This window comes from Lactuca virosa, chromosome 1 (assembly GCF_052849685.1).
Source record: "Lactuca virosa cultivar CGN04683 chromosome 1, Lactuca_virosa_CGN04683_v6, whole genome shotgun sequence".
In the NCBI taxonomy this organism is placed as follows: Eukaryota; Viridiplantae; Streptophyta; class Magnoliopsida; order Asterales; family Asteraceae; genus Lactuca; species Lactuca virosa.
Genome location: NC_136426.1, coordinates 85,683,067 through 85,700,910, shown reverse-complemented (window position 1 = coordinate 85,700,910; position 17,844 = coordinate 85,683,067). Strand labels below are relative to the sequence as shown.

The 17,844-nt window shown below is 34.3% G+C and overlaps 1 protein-coding gene across 1 annotated transcript; it reads right to left on the bottom strand.

The window, feature by feature from the left end:
- Nucleotides 1-11,971: 11,971 nt before the first annotated feature.
- Nucleotides 11,972-14,033, bottom strand: LOC145149879 (GATA transcription factor 12-like). Its single transcript, XM_079075241.1, has 2 exons — nucleotides 13,611-14,033; nucleotides 11,972-12,971 (listed from the first exon to the last, which is right to left on the bottom strand). The coding sequence occupies exons 1-2, from the start codon at nucleotides 13,890-13,892 to the stop codon at nucleotides 12,228-12,230; spliced, it is 1,026 nt and encodes a 341-aa protein (XP_078931367.1). The 5' UTR covers nucleotides 13,893-14,033; the 3' UTR covers nucleotides 11,972-12,227.
- Between the last annotated feature and the right edge of the window lie 3,811 nt (nucleotides 14,034-17,844).

Sequence of the window (17,844 nt, the reverse complement as noted above, 5' to 3'; positions counted from 1 at the left end):
TATTTCAATATATAAACAAATAAAATAACAATGTACATATTTATAAAATGATGATGATAATAATGTTGTAAACATGAAACATTAATTAATTAAAATTTCTAAATACATAAAAACACATGACGAATAAGTAGTCAGTGAACATAAATCTTTTCCAAAATACAAAAAAATAGTTTGATGAATAAATGAATCCGAAAAAAAACCAATATTGACATTATTAAATTTCTAAAAGTCAACTAACACTTTATTATGTAGTTTTCAAGTCATTAATGAGCCTAAAACAAATACAAAATACATTTTAAGCATGCAATGAAATGAAATTTTAAGTACATTTTTGAATACTAAAAAATCTAAAAGAAATGTCATTTTGACTAAAAAAAACTAAAAGTATTAAATTTTGTTGAAAATCAGTGAGCTGAATACACACGAAACCAAATAAGTTAGTGTGCATTGAATTTTTTTTTGTTTGTAAGGGTGCGTAGGTATGAGAACAAAACCCAACTAAAGGTTTGTATCGATCGGATACACTTCAAGTATTAAGAACAAACGTAAAACTAATCTATGTAAAACAATAAACAGAAAGTAAATAACACAAAAGTTCTCCAAATTGTTCTTTTACCAAGAAAGAGGTTTTGTCTTCACCAAGAAGATGAGTTTGTTACAAAGACGATTGACACAAAGCCATGATCACAACATTAGGGTTTTCCCTAATGTTGTATATATACCAATATATACATGTGAATCCCTTAAATCAAGAGATTACGTCTAATCTATACTAAGAACCAATCTTATCACAAATATACCGGATCTGTGATCTATTCTATAATTATCTATATCATTACCTAATATACAAAAGATTACAATCGAATAATTATACTATAAGATGACGTTGATAAGCTTAATACGCCGACAATGTAGATGTAGTATACACTGACGCTGATCTATCAACGTATTGTGTATTTGACTCATCAGATCATAAGGTGTGAGCTTACAATCTCTCCCTATCTGATGATGTTAAAACTAAACTTCCTCTTCAGAGTCATCGGAAGCGCCATTGTAGAACTTGTCAGCTTCTTTTAGGATTTCAGGCTTGACCCATCTGAATTGCTCAAGCTTAAGTCCATCCGTGTTCTACTAAGCTCCAGTGAAATCATCAGTACGTTGAAAGCACATATGATTCTGACTATCAAGATAAAATATCCCATGCTCTGGTTCTGGAATGAACATATATTGGACTAGTTCAACACCCATTGGTAACTCATTGTTGATATACCGAGTTATATAAGGAAGAAGAAACTTGATATTCTTGGATTGTCTGGGAGCACCTGTTCTGCCTGAGGAAGATGGTCTTGATGGACCAGCTGATAGCACAAGGTTCAACTTCTTGACTTTGTTGAGTAGCTGTTGAATTGCCAACTTCACTTCTTGAGCATGAACACCCTTGTGTTTGTCGATAATTCCTTGAATTTTCATCCACTCATTGTAGCCAAATTTGACTAGCTCACGAGCATAAACAACTCTAGTGTATTCATATTCTATTTTCTTTCTAAACAAGTGAAGCTTCAGTGACTCATTCCTCGGTTTGGTGCATCTCACTTTGATGATAGGATCAGGATTTGATCTGCGATTAAGAACATCTCCAAACTTCTCCCTATCAATCCAGTCATTCAGGTCTGAAACAATGTGTTGTTTCTCCACATTATTATTGAAGATTTTCTTGACCTGATTATTAACACTTTGAATATTTGCATTCTCATCAGCGGAGGCAAGAGCTTAAGCAAGCTTGGTAGACAGACATTCTGCTTTTCTTTCTTTTTTCTTTTGACGAACAACAAAATTGTATTCTACCATTATTTCTATAACTTCCTCAATGGGTAAACTCCATGTTTCTGCTAATTCATTATGATCAAAGATGACTTTGCTTTTCTTTTAGGAGGAGACGCTGAAAGATCACCAGCAGCAGAATAAGAGCTTCCAACTTCACTATCATAAGCTCCCCCTAAAACCCTTCATAATCAGAGTCAATATCACTATTAGTTCCTTAAGGAACCTCTTGAGAAATCTCCCCCTCAAAACAAGAACCATGATAGACAGCATTTAAGGGAACAACATGAACAACAGCTTGGTGCATGAAACCAAGATCAAGAAATCCTTCATAGTCATCGGTTTCTGATTGGTCACCATTGTATGGAATGGGATGATCAGTTGTAGTATCAACGTCTGGAATATTAGCAACAATAATTTGCTTTTAAGGGTCGGCTTCAACTTCAACCATTCCAGTCATCTCAGGCTGAGATGGAGTTTATATAATCATCACCTGCATTTGCATTGGATGAGGATCCCCTTGATTATTCTGCCCCTTTTTGGCAGCATCGGATTGGGGAGGAGAGTTAGGAGGAGGTGAAGGAGTTTTAGGAGGAGGATTAGATGGTGGAGGAGGTGGTGGAGGAAGATTTGTTGATGGAGGTGGAGGTGGATGAGGTTTATCACCTAGAGAATTTGGTGGAGTGTCATCAACAACCATATCATCATCATCATCCAAGGCCATAATTCTCTTCATTGTAGCCACATCCCTTTCAATTTTAGTAAACCTTTCATCCGTTGACTGAGTTAACTGCACAATTAAGGAGAGTTGAGAAAGCACAGCAGTTTCAAAGTTGGAGCTGGATTCTCCCTAATCACCCTGATGAAGAGTAGAAGTAGTAATGGGTGTTGCGTAGGAGGAACCGTCTCAACTTGAGGAGAAGGAGACGGTTTTGGAGAAAGTTCATCTTGGATCATTGGATAAGTAGGATCTCCAGCAGGAGGGGTTGATCCACGAGCTACAGTGTCATCACCAGAGGAATAGGATGAAGAAGTAGTTGAAAAATGAATGTGCTTCTTCATCCTTGGAGGAGAGCTCATTTTCTGAGTGAAGTCTTCTCCCATGTCAGCTGCTGATTCTTCTTCATCTTTATCAGTGTCTTCTTCCTCATCAACCCCTTCGTTATTACCAACTTCTTAATCATCATCATTCTCATCATCATTATCTTCTTCATTACCAATACCATCATTATCATCATCCTCATCATCACTATCTTCTTCATTACTAGCATCATCATTATCATTATCCTCTTTAGAGTCTAAGGATTCGACCATATAGGGTTTTTCAATCCACTTTTGCATCATTGCAGTAATAGGCAAATCATCTTGAGATGGAGCAACATTGATAATTTTTTAAGAGAGGGAAAGAATTGGAATAATAATTCCATGACTTTCAATATAGCCTTCTTTTCGAGACAAGATTAGACCAAGCCAACGAGGATAAGGAACGTTCAATGGCTTCTTGTTCCGATTAATGCAGTCAACCATTTAATCAAGAAAAATTTGAGCAAAGTCTAGTTTCTTGTTGTAAACAATAAAATATAAAATTCTTTGCTCAAAGAGATTCAATTGATCTAAAATTCCAGTCTTGTGACCAAGAAATTTTCGAATCACACCTGTTAAGTACTTCCACCCTACATTAAAACATCGATGAAGAGTGTTCTTGTATGGATCATGAGAGAGGCCTGGAAGATTGAAGTTATACCCTAATTTTTCACGAACAGAATTGCCACTTTCTTCAGAGGGAGTTTCAGAGTAACTTTCGAATCGAGGAAGACAAATAACAGTTCTAAAGGATTTCACATCAATGGTAACCCTATATTGACCATCTCCAATGGTTTCATTGATGTTTCAAGCAACAATATCCACATAGAATATATAGTAAAACTCATATACTTGTTTAGGGTGAAAAGAGTCTAGGAAATCACAAAATGCATATCGAAGAGGACAGCTTTTGACATAGTCGACAAAATCTTCGGTTCCTTAGTTTGCGAACTGCTTTGGAATTTCATCTGAGAACGCCACATTGGTGGATTGAATGATGATGGTAGAGTCAGGAGCATAAAGACCTTTGATCATGTTAGCGTTGGGAGAAAACTCGTACAAGGGCTTTGACATGGTGAAAGCTTTGAGGGAGATGACGATTTAGTCTTTTTGAGAGAAGAGATATATATATATATATATATATATATATATATATATATATATATATATATATATATATATATATATATATATATATATATATATATATATAGCTTAATTTCTTGTAAAAGTGACATAGGATGAAGAATTCCCAATTTATACCCAAAAAGTTTATTCCTTTTTATGTAATCATGATTGAAGAGATATTCTCTGTAAAAATTTCGTAACCCAAGATAATGATAGACCTTTTAATCATCATTCAAAAAGTTACCGTTTGGATAAGATAGATACATCAGACACGTCATCAACAACAATGAACATCAACGTTGGCGATCAGCGAGTAACTTGAGACCGTCACCCAGTAAGTATGTGATGTCACCTGATGGTATGGGCTTAAAGTACCATTCATTGACATAGTATTGTGAGATCCTATCAACGTGTGGTTCATACGCTGAATCATTGATCACTTTTATTAGAAGAAAAAGGGCAAGAGTGGTATGTTGCGTGTTATACAATCCGGAATGAAATGTACCCATCGGAAAAGATTTTTCGAATTCTCATCAGCATCTGGTATCATACGCTGAATCATAAAATTCTAAAGAAGAATATCAGGGAAAGAATTGATTAGTGCGTGTGATAGCCTACAATACATAGGCTAACCATCGGCACATAATTTCAAACTTTTATCAGTGTGTGGTTTTACACAGTGAATCATCAAGTTTTATTTAGAAGATAAAGAAGAGAATGGATTGTTTTAGTCACGCTGAGGTGAAATCATCATGAGTCATTAAAAACTTAACTCATCAACAAGAAGTGGCTTAAACTTCCGTATCATGGAGTAAGTTGCAATCTAGAATCAAAGATTCACCGTTAAATCATAATGGTACCATGTCATACCTCATACTAGGAGGTCAGGGACATGAACAACCATTTGTCATTTAAGGACAATACACGTATATTTTACGCTGATGACTATGCAATCAGGGTAAGCCATTAGGTTTTTCTCAATGTTTCAGCAAAACATGAGACTTGATGCATATGACAAGCACGCTTCCACGGACAAGGCCAAGTAAAGATGATTAAAATAAAAATAAACACCCTATCCTTTCTATCAATCATTTTTTATTTGGACCAGACAATCTCACTTTGAGAGTTTAGGCAATGCTAGACAATCAACGTGAGGGGGTGACTCAATGTTCTCAGCAGATGACCTCGCTGATGAGAAACTTTGAAAGATTTTGTCACATACAGCAACATGCTTCTAGGGACGATGATATGTTAAAAGTTGCATACTAGGCTCAAAATTGCCACTGTCGGATTCCTTTACAAAATGATACAAAAGAATAAACAATATAAGAATACAAACAAAAGAGTTAGTCAAACAAGAAAATAACTTAAACAACGAAATATGTGCAGCCTTTTCAGAAAGGTGATAAAGACTTGTTCCATCAAATCTTTGGAATTGAATGGTAATTAATGCACTTCCATATTCCGAGATATCTACCACTTGAATTTTTAGCTATAAAATAGAACAAACAAGATCAACCATATCACACAAAAACATCACAATTCATAGAACACAAGGAGAGACAATGCCTTTAGTCGTTGAGGTTCTGCAGATTGATTCCAAGTTTCATGTTCACCAAGAACAAAAGAAGAACATGAACCATTCTTTGTAACCAATGAGTTAGAGGGATCTAATATTTGTAACTTTCAAGTTATGAGAGTCACGAAGACAAAACTCGAAGGTTCCATACATTGAGATCCTTAAGGGAAGAGAAAGTGGGATCACTGTCTTGTTGAAGACGCATTTGGATCTTTGAGGTGATGGAGTTGCAGTGGCATCGTCTCTAGAAGTTAGTCGTGCCAGGTCACGAAAATTCACTTCATCTCATTTCAAATGAAATAGGTTGTTCAAGACAAAAAAGATATGTTTCCAGAAGAACATCATTTGGTATAGTTCTCTCCTATATGGTCTCATCAATGGGAAGCAACATGTTTATCAGCGTGAGCATCAGCTTGAGTGAGAGGGCAGTTGATGCTGAAGAAAGGATGCAAAGTCAGCGTCAACTAGTTCTTACAAGAAATGTGATGCATTCAAGTAATGAAACACTGATCTTATCAGTTAAGATCTTTATCGAGATGAAGACAGAAGGTCCTGACATATACAGAGCAAAGATAAGAACGAACATTGGCAATGTTAGTAGCAAAATGTGTATTCACAATGTATACTTCTTTGGTAAGACAAAAGAAAATTTTAATGCACAAAAAATATATAGTAAATAAAAAATATCAGCTTATGTTCAGAATTTTTAAAAGTAGAAAAGTATAAAACAAAAATAAAGTATCAGCATCAAAAACAACAAATAAAACCATATAAATATCGTTCTCCCTGAATGCAGAAAGCACGGTTTTCTTTTCAGAATCAAACACTTTTCCCACATGACGGTTGAAAAGAACTTTGTAACCAGCGTCACAAAGTTGATTGATGGAGATGAAGTTTCCTTTCAGACCTTCAACATAAAACACGTCCTCCAGCTTAATTTTCATGCATTCAAAAGTTCCAACACCAGTAACAGCCCTTCCATTATTGTCACCATAAGTCACCATTGGACCATCCTTCTCTGCAAAACTCGTTAAGAGTGACTTGTAACCGGTCAAGTGTCTCGAACTTCCATTGTCTCGGTACCAAGTTTGACCTAGATTTGGACTTAATCCTTTACCAGCGTGAGAACCATCAGCGTCACGAATGCCTTCAAGGGAATCATTGAAAAGTTCTATGAGACCCTTAACATTCAGTCCCTCGTCTTCAAATGTCTCTTCTTCATCCACCCATTCTTCATGATCGTCTTGTTTTGTAATGAAAGCTTTTGGCAGAGAGATGTTTTCCTTTTTCATATGAGCCACCAACTTCTTGTACAAAGCTTCATAGTTCTCAGGACTTTGGGCTTCTTTCTTTTCTTTCCAGTCCCTGACAAAATGATCTGGGCTTCCATAGTTAAAGGAGTTACTTGAGTTTCTCTTCTCTGAAATGGATCTTCTTGTTGAACTATTTCCCTTGAATTGAGCTCTTCTAACCCCGTTTGCTCTGCTTTCTTCGTAACTCTTGACAATAAGTACAACTCTTGCAACAAGCTCATCAATGGCATCTTCATCACTTTCTTCACCTTGATCTAAATTATCTGAGTCGTTGATGGTCTTCCTTGCTTCCTTTCGAGACACCAGGGAAACAAACTGTTCCTTGCTTAATTTCTTCATAATTTCTTTACGAAGAGCTTTGGTCTCTTCATAATTTCGCAGATTACTGAACAAGGAATTTAAACCCATGGTATCGAACTTCTCACCATTCTTAAGAACATCAACGTGATGTTCCCAACTTTTCCCAATAGAATCGAGAAACTTCAAAACCAACTGTGATGAGTGCTTGATGATTCCCAGTCTGTACATATAAATAACCAAACAGTTAAACCTATTGAAGCTTTAGGTAAGAGACTCACCTTGTTGAGCAAAGAAATGCTCGTATCTCCGATTAAGGTTGTTGATGGTCGTATCCTGGACTTCCACAGTGCCTTCATAAGCCACTGTCAGCGTGTCCATCATCTCTTGGGCTGATTCACAGTTCTGTACGAGATGATACACGTGGTATGGAAGAGAGTTTCCAATAGAAGCCCTGACTTTTACATCAAGACTAAGTAGTCTTTTGTAATCGTTATCATAACTCGTCTCTGGCTTTTGCTTCAGGGAGCCAACAGGGCGTTGTTGACCATGGGTTGGTACATAGGAACATGGGGACCTTTTTCAACAATATTTCTCATATCATAGTGCATGGTTTCAAGAACCACCATGGCCTTGGCATTCCACATGGCGAAGTTGTGTACATTAAAGGGAGGAATTTTGTTGAGGCCAAAGGATTTGGAATTGCTTGAAGTCAACATGATTACTTAAGTGTATCAAAAACATGATCTAGTACCAATTTACGGTTTATATCGATCGGATACACTTCAAGTATTAAGAACAAATGTAAAACTAATCTAAGCAAAACAATAAACAGAAAGTAAATAACACAGAAGTTCTCCAAATTGTTCTTTCACCAAGAAAGAGGTTTTGTCTTCACCAAGAAGACAGGTTTGTCACAAAGACGATTAACACAAAGCCACGATCACAACATTAGGGTTTTCGTTAATGTTGTATATATGTACTAATATCTACATATGAATCCCTTTAATAAAGGGATTGCGTTTAACCTATACTAAGAACCGATCTTATCACAAAGATACCAGATCTATGATCTATTCTATACTTATCTATATCATTACCTAATATATAAAATATTACAATCGGATAACTATACAATAAGCTTACACTGATAAGCTTAATACGTTGGCGCTATAGATGTAGTAGATGATGACGCTGATATATCAGCGTATTGTGTGTTTGACTCATCAGAGCATAAGGTGTGACCTTACACCAACATATATGAGCAAACATCAGGGGCAAAATGGTCAAAATGTTGCAAATGGGTTCTAAAACAAACTCAAGTTATTTGGTAATGATTCTAAAACAAACTCAAAAAATTAAACCTTGTTGGAAATGAGTTACCTAAATACAAGAAGTCAAATTACATGTGAAATGATTTTTTTTTTAAAATCTAAAAGAAAACAAACTTCCATCACACTTTTAATTCCATCTAATAGCATTATACTTTTGGGCAATGAAAACCACTAATAATGCTGCATAGGTATGAGAAAACAACCCAACACATATGAGTAAATTTCAAGGGCAAAACGGTCCTACTATGATGAAGTCGTGTTATACATAAACTTCATTCTTATTAATGACTTCATAATATCGAAGAACATGAACGTGTTGTATTAATTTTACTAAATAAACTGAATTTTATTTAATTATTGTTGTTTCCCAGCAAATTGAAACACCCCACTGTTTTTATGAAGTGCATGTCGTATAACCTGGTACATTGGAAAACAAATGTATCTCTAATTTAAGGGCGTATGGAGCCCATATTATATTTTGAAATTGGTGAAGTAACGTTTTCCTTATGTTAAATTTTGTGGAACAGCATGTAGCATGTACCAAGTTTCATTGAAAATTCTGTAGAGCTTAAATCAAAAGTGTAAGGGTAAAATATTCAAAAATGTATAATCCAGTAAACTAACATCCAATAAGCATTAAGATCGAGAAAAATACTAAATTAAGGGTAAAAAGTCCGAAAGACTAATTACAAACTCAAACACATACACACACACATACAGAGAGAGAGAGAGAGAGAGAGAGAGAAAGAGAACGATTACTAATGGATAGAATAACATCCAAACCAATTATATGGCACCTTAAGAATCAAATAGTCAGAAACAAAATTTATCTATCCATCCATTGAAGAATAAGAATAACTTCATCATTTAGTTCAAATTCATAAAAGTTAATCACTTTGTAGCTCCGAATATGATAATTTTGGTTGTTACCTATTTGGAATCAGAAACACATAATTGAGTTCAACTTTGCCTTGTTAATATTTGGAAGAAATTCTTGAGTCCACTTTGCTTTTTTGATATTCTTATGCAGTATACTGCATGCAGGATCCATTCAGTTCTCGCGCATTCAACTTTTGGACACTAAACCCTTCGGCAAGGTACTCCACTTTTACTTTTCTTTATTTCTTTTTTCATCCAATACAAACACAAAACTAATTAAACTGAATTTTACTACATCCAATCCAAACACAAAATCCAATCAAAACACCCCCCCCCCCCCCCCACACACACACACACACGCACACACACACACACAGAGAGAGAGAGAGAGAGCGAGAGAGAGAGAGAGAACGACATCATGATAGGGATGGATTCTAGTCGATATTAATGTCTTTAAGTAAAAAGAATGCTATTAAACAATAATCACTATATCACATGCATTCCATGTGAAAATCTATTTCTTTAAGGCATTTTCTTGAACACGATATATGCATTAGAACATCAACAAGTTTCAAATATTATAGAACATGAGAACACGATCAATGCATGGAAAATATAAGATTGATACATATATTGAACACATCAATATATAATCAGATGATTTATAGAAGAAAATAATAAGTAAATAAAAAAAATGCTAACTATATAAAGCTGGTATTGTATTCGAACGTGATGCTGCAAAGTACAGATTTGAAGAAATTGTGATAACATCTGAATGAGATTGTACTCATACATAATTTTCAACAACGATTTTGGAAATGATATGAAGAAATTAATATTGTGATCAATATCACAGTATTTTGAATTATTTGATTTCAAATTCTATAATTATGAAACGTATATACAAATTACGTGATTTTAATAAAAAACCATATTTATGTTTTTACAATTATGCTGACATTTATTTGACTTCAATACATTCCATTTACAGCTTAGTGTCACCATTAAAGGAGTTTTCAACTTTTAAAATGTAGTCAACTTAAATTAATTTTTATATTAACAAAAAAGAGAAAAAATCTAGAATTTGCCAAGTGGAATAAAATGAAAATGAAAAAATTGAGAAAAAACCATGTGACATATTGAATAAGAAGAAAATAAATGACAAATTATTCTTATTTATTGTGATATATTAGTCAAAAAAATTTAAAATTAACCACCGTTGTGGAAAGAATTCTAATGGTTGATATTTTATCCCATAGAGGTATTAATACCCAATCTTCCGGTTGTAACTTTTGTGATGCCGAATTGGAATTTATGGATTATGTGTTGGTCATATGTCTTACGGATAAGACTCCTATAGTGTGGGTGTTAAAATGGTTTGACATTCTTTATCGACATTTCTCTAGTGTTTCTGAATTCATTGACATTGTAGCTAATTAGGGCAATTGTCCGCATACACAAAATATTCTCAATGCCATTTTCTTCTATTTACTTTGGAACATTTGACGGCGAGAAATAATAAGGTGTTTAACAATATCAATATCTCCCCACCAGGATTGTAGACAATGTAATTTCCCTTTCTTATGTTTGGTCTAATTTTAGGAGTAGAGCAAGTTGTCGTAGTTGGGTTGATTGAAGATGTTCACATTTTGCTCATCTTAATCTAAAATTCATTCCTTATTTGCTTTGCTTATGTTTTAGCTTCTTGCTAATATGAGTCTTTTGCTTAAAATATTTGGTCGTTTAAAAAAAACACCATGGTCAAGTTACTCAATATTGAAGTCATTGGACTAATTTCTATTCTCAACTACAATTGGTTTCTTCTAATGTTTAATACTTTTTATTTAATTAATTTATGCAAAATGTTATTTTAGTAAAATCATATAAATTTCAACTCTTTTAACCAGAAAATTACCTAGTGGATGACTTATAGAATTTTGAACTTAAGTATGCCAACCATTGGATACTACTTGGCTTAAAGTCATCAATATGTAGTCGTCTTGAGGTTGATGGAGGCACATGATCTCATGAATTTTCTATATTTTCTTTAATTTATATTATTTTTTCCTAATTAAATAAAAGTAATGCACATGGTAATCTTGGTTCACGTGAGTAACTTTATGATAAAACGATAATTCATTAATTTATCAAATTAAATATCTTATGTTATTTAGATAGATTTCGATATAATGTTCGACAAAAATCTCAAACAGTTTTATTTAATTGCAAGGTTGATAAACATATATGGTACTATAATTTTACTGCAAGCAAAAATATATATTTTTTGTTCATATACACCGTTAATTTCTTTATTTCATTGGCGTATGTTGTTCATCTAAAACAAATGATTTTCATTACAAATTATGAGGCAAAACCATCAACAATGCACTAGACTATATGCAACACACATATATAAGAAAATTCAAAGCTGAAATCGTAGAAATAACGTAGGTACTTATCACAATTTTGTACTTAAATGAAGTTTGACGACTTAAATCAAGGAAAAAATATAGGAAATGAAATAAGTAACTAAGCTATGGAAGAAACAACTAAATTGGGGTTTGGTTGAGCATTAAAATCGAAAACTGATCCAAGAATTGGCAAAAGATAACTCAATCGAGATTACAAACATCTGATGTTTACCTCTCCTAAATTCCACTACTCTTTTTTTCTTCAAAACTTCATAAGCTAGGACTTAACACTATGAAATTTTGGCTTAAAAATTGCAAAAATTGGCTAAAATAATTTCAAAGAACGTCGAAAATTACGCTTTTTGACCACACAACTGATTTATTAGATTAGTTGTCGATAATCCGGACCAATATGTTGGTGGATTAAGTAATCTTCTCCTTTGGAAACATCAAACATCATATTCTGATGATGATAGAATGGTTGTTGGTGTTGCAAGTGTGTAGTTTGCACCTCCTTTTGTCTCCTTAGCTCAAGTACCTTACGATGAGAATTCGAATGTTTTGTCAGAATAAATGTGGGGCTCGCAGCTGGTCGATACTCAGGTACTAGTCGACCAGACTTGTAGCGAACCCCACAAGCATTACATAGTGTTTTTGGACCTAATGGTCCACTACGCCACTGAGGGGTTTTATCAGTTGCACAATGGAGACATTTTCGTCCTTCCACATTATTTGTTGAATTTTCATAGACTTCTTTTTTCTTTAGTGGAGCCTTCATGGTGTTTTTCCAAATTGAGCTTGTGGCAATATCAGATTCGGACTCAGATGAAATGGCAGAGGTTTGACCCGTTGATGTAGGTGAGAGAACAAGAAGCCGAGAGGTCCAATTGCATGGTGCAGCACGAGAACGCTTGGTACGGGCCTTGCCTGGGACTGTCATGTCAGTGTTAAATATCGGGTTGTTGGCCCGATTGTAGGTTTCTTGTTGGAATTGGTGGATCTCAGATGAATCATCGGCTGGTCGAGCTTTGACTCCAGATATCAATTGAAGCTTCGCCATATCCTCTGTCGAAAATGAATCCTCCACAAAATTCGATAGCCATTCTAGCTCAGCCACATCATCATACTGTGAAATCAATATTGTTAGAATTATCAAATTATCCAAAATCACATGATAAAGCATTATTAGAATTTAGTTGTGTATGTTTTATATAATTAAAGTTTATAAAAAATGTACTTTGTAGTTTTCTTTCGATATCTTTGTTCATATATAATAGAATGCTACATACCTGTAATAAATATAGTAGTGAAATGCCAAAATGTTCATATGTTATTTTCAGAAGTTCATTTTTAACCATTGTGCTCACTACCAAAAAAGAAAAGTAAAGTAAAACTTTTTTTTTTCGAGAAGATCTCATAACCACAAAAAGCTACTAGTAACGTGAACTTTAAATTTCTAAATATTATACTTTATATTATAATAATAATTACTGAATTTCAATAATAAAAGTATTTTCGTATTATTTCTAGCAAATACCGTATTTTTGTGAGAGCTACAAAATAAATAATAAAATTTTCTATAGATATTAGTTATGAAATTTGTTTTAATGGAAATATAATTTTCACAAACTTAATTAATTAATTAAAAGATAAAAAATATATAGGGTTACAGAAAATGCATGGTAGCTGGTAATTAATATGCATAGCTTGATTGTAAGTTACAGTTAAGTAATGCATGGAGAGAATTAGAACCAATGAATATTACCGGGACACAAAGATCATGAGAGAATTGAGTGTCGGGGAAGCTCCGGTGAACAACCAGCTCTCTGGAGGAGTGGCAGCTGTCGATGGCAGTGGAAACAATGGAGGAGTCAGTGGAGGTGCCGCCATTAGGCACATCTCCGGCGTCATCATATGCCTCCTCCCCAGTGACGGTGTCGTCAGTGGGAAAATTAAGAAGGTCGTCGATGATGAATTGTTCGGTTTTGACGTCGGAGTATCGTTTTTCCGGCGTGAATGGTCCATGGAGGAATTCAGGAGTTTCCATTTGTGTAATTGTGGGGAATTGTTGAGAAGGGTAACGTAGAAAAAGGGTATGCTAGAGAGAGGGAGAGAGAGAGAGTAGAGAGAGAAAGTGTGTGGAGGAGAGAGTTGAGGAGTGAAGAGAGGTGAGGGTGGGGAAACGAGAGAGTTTATTTGCGTTTGAAGGGGGCTGGCGGACACCTAAAAATATGGAGCTCTTTTCTGACGAAAAACATTTTTTATTTTAAATAATAAAATAAATATTTATATTATAATTTCAACAATAATAATGTTGGAAGCCAAATCAGAAAATTAATTTCCTACACTAATGACTATATGGAATTCAAGAAAATATTAGTAATTAGAAAAAATCAGATTCACTTTGATTATATATAAATTTCACGATGAAACCACGATAATGATCATGATAGTATTAAATTGATTATCAATAATTTTTAAGATGATGATCATAAAAAATATATAAAATAAAAATGGAAAAATTGTTAAATATTGTTAAATAACATATAAATTTTTAACAAATTCATTAATGATTCACGCTTTTTGGATTTTAATATGGGGTTGTCGATATACTCAACGTGTCATGACGAGGGCCGACCCTCAGCACGTGTGGGGTGTGCGACCACACAAGCCCGTCTCGTCAGGGCCCATAATTTTAATTCGTTGCGGTTTTGTCACTAATATGTCACTATCCGTCACTAATCTATTACTAATCTATCACTAATTTGTCACTATTTATCACTAATTTGTTCCTATATGTCGTTAGTCTATATGATATCTTAGGAGGCTACTTTTAATTTTCGCATAGGGTCTTCAAAATCAACGGACCGACTCTAGTGATGATGGGTTTAAAATGAGCAAACTCGACTGGTTCTTAGATTATCATAATTTCCTTAATGCATATTCCTCTCCTTCTGTCACTATGTTGCCCTAAGAATACTCTGATCATTCGCAGATCATTCTAAAAACCAATGATGATGTGAATTTTGGCCCTCCTCCTTTTCGTTTTTTCAATTCATGTATGCCTAGAGATGGTATATATGATATTGTTACAAGGGACTAGGGGCCATTTATTGGTAGCAGTCAGGATGATGCATTATTTGTTCGGAATCTAAGGGCGGTAAAAAAATGCTATAACAGAATGGAAGATATTGAAATTTCAGAAGAAAACAAAACTCAAAAGATTGAGGACAATGGTCGGCGAGTTGGATCGAACTGGTGAGTTCATATCGTTGCTCCCATCAGAAATTGATGATTGGCAGACCGGTAAACAAAAAATTCTGGAATTTGAAAAAATGGAAAAATTGGACCTCTAGCAGAAATCTCGTATTAAATAGATGATAGATGGTGATGAAATTAAACTTCAAAAAATTTCATGGGTTTTTAAAAAATAAAAGTAGGCAAAACAAAATACTTGGTATAATGATAAATGAAACATGGGTGACTGAGCGTAAATTAATTAAAGAGGGGGGTTTGGGACTTTTGTGTAGGAAATTCTTTGAGCCTTTTCCAAATCGTCCTTCTCTCATATGTCCCCATTTTAAAAAGCTTACCCTTCAAGATTGAATTTAGTTGGAAAAACCTTTCAGTGTGGAGGAAATAAAAAAGGCAATTTGGGATTATGGTGGGGAAAAAGCCCCGAGACCGGACGGATTCACTCTTAACTTCTTAAAATGTATTGTCATTTGATGCAGGCTGACATTATGAAGTATGAGAAGCACTTTGAAGATATATTTACTATGTCGGGGGTGTAACTCCTCTTTTATCACATTGTTTCCTAAATCCAAAGACCTGATTACTATCTAAGAGTATCACCTTATAAGCCTTATTGGCCACCTCTATAAAAATGTTGTAAAGGACCTTGCATCTAGATTTAAAAAGGTCATTGCTAGTGTCATTGGTGAAGTCCATGTGAATTCATGCAAAGCAAAAACATTTTAGATTGGTGTATCTGATAATGAAATATGTTATGGTGCTTAAATTCTTGGTTGCAATGTTGCTTCCTTTCTTTTCAACTACTTAGGTGTGACGGTAAGGGCTAATATGACCCTTAAAAAGTCAGTGTTCTAAAAATCAGCCTAGGCGACCGCCTAGGCGCAAGCCAGCCTCTTACTGTCTATGATTAATGCTAGTCGGTTGAGTTAGGCGGAGTCGGTCTTGGGCGGCTGTAGGCGGTCCTAGCTGGCCCTGGGTAGTCATAGGCGGTCTATACGGTCTAAGCCAATAAAAAAGTCAGACAGTCAAATTTTTCAAAGACTTAGAAAGATTAAACATAACCAAAGAATAAGAAAGCATAACAACATTTGAAGACTTTGATCCTTTAGGAGGTTCGAAGTTGATGAAGTGTGACATTAAGCTCTAAAAAGAGCACTCTAGAAGTATCCACCAAAGCAAGATTAAACCACGAAAATATGCTAGTATACACATGTATAAAGTTGTTCTTAAGCTTTAAGACTTATACCAAATAAGTGCTCGAATAGAAGAAACTTTAGAACCAAGAACTTGCACACAAAATTGCAAGAGATAGAGAAGGGCTGTCTTCATAATTTCTGAAATGGAGAGAGAAAAAGAAGAGGAAGTGTTTTATAAAAACTAGCTCTCTTCACTTGCTTAAGTCCTCCTTTTCTCCATCATCCAATGTACATAAAATATAAGACCATAAAGTAAAAGTAAGACATCTTCTTACAAGCATGGGATGAATGAATAAAGAAAGGAAAAAGCAATCACATGCCATACCTCTCAAAAATTTAGCCATCACTATACAAGAGACAAAAGTTCAAGTCTCTTTTACTTTATAACAAATGGTTTGTTATAAATAAACCAAGTCTTTACTTAAAGTGTCCAAAATGTTTATACACAACATTAAAATCACAACATATGATATTTCGATAGTTTTTGTTCTCTTTATTATTATTTCCTAGAAAAATTAATTCACAATATGTTATAAAATATTATTTTCATAAAATAATATTTTTCTAATTAAATACAAGTGTTGATACTTATTAATAATGAAAATTACACTAATAAATAATCAATTAGTAGTAACTTGCTATAACCTGTCACCCTATAGGATCATATGTTATTAGCAATATCATTCTATAATAACTCTTGGGAATACAAGATCTTTCAATCTCCCACTTGCACAAGACTCATCATAGATCGACATAGACAATGATGAATGTCTATCAATATTTCACTGCCCCCAATAACACATGACAAAAAATGTCATTCTTCAACATCCAATTACCCAAAGCTCAAAGCTTCAATTGATGTATAAGGAAATTTTATCACTTATCTCTTTGTTACAGACATCCTGTTAAACATGAGATTTGGATCGCAAAAAATCTCATTTGGTGTTCACCTTTGGGTATCGCCTTAGATGTCTAACTCTCAAGACATAAGAGTAACAAATCTCGTCTTGACTATATAAGCCTCTTGCATAGTTCACACCATACATGAAAATAGATTTTATAGCTGCCCGATTAAGGATCAACATTTAACCATATCAAAGCACATCACTCCCTATACTTAAGATCCACTATGTAGCTCAGGTGTTAACGATAGAAAGATAGTCCCTTTTATTCAAGTGTCACTTACAAAAGCGATCCATGAGGTGATCTTGATGCGAGTCCATCCAATACTTCTTCTCTGACAAGTACCTATGAAACTTGGTTACAACCACTTGCCTACTTTCATCTAGCGAGAGTCACCCAGTCCAATTCATGTTAGTCTTACTTCATAATTTCTCCAACAATTATAACTTACTATGAACTATTAGAATAATAACATTATTCATGGATTAAACATGTTAATATAGAACACAACAAGTATTGATGTAATGATTATATCCTAATATATCAAAACAATATATTGTTGTTGTCTTAATGTTCCAATATCTAAATACTAAAGTCAAATCAAAATTCCATTTCTAGAATAATGAAGTCCTATAGTTGAAGCGT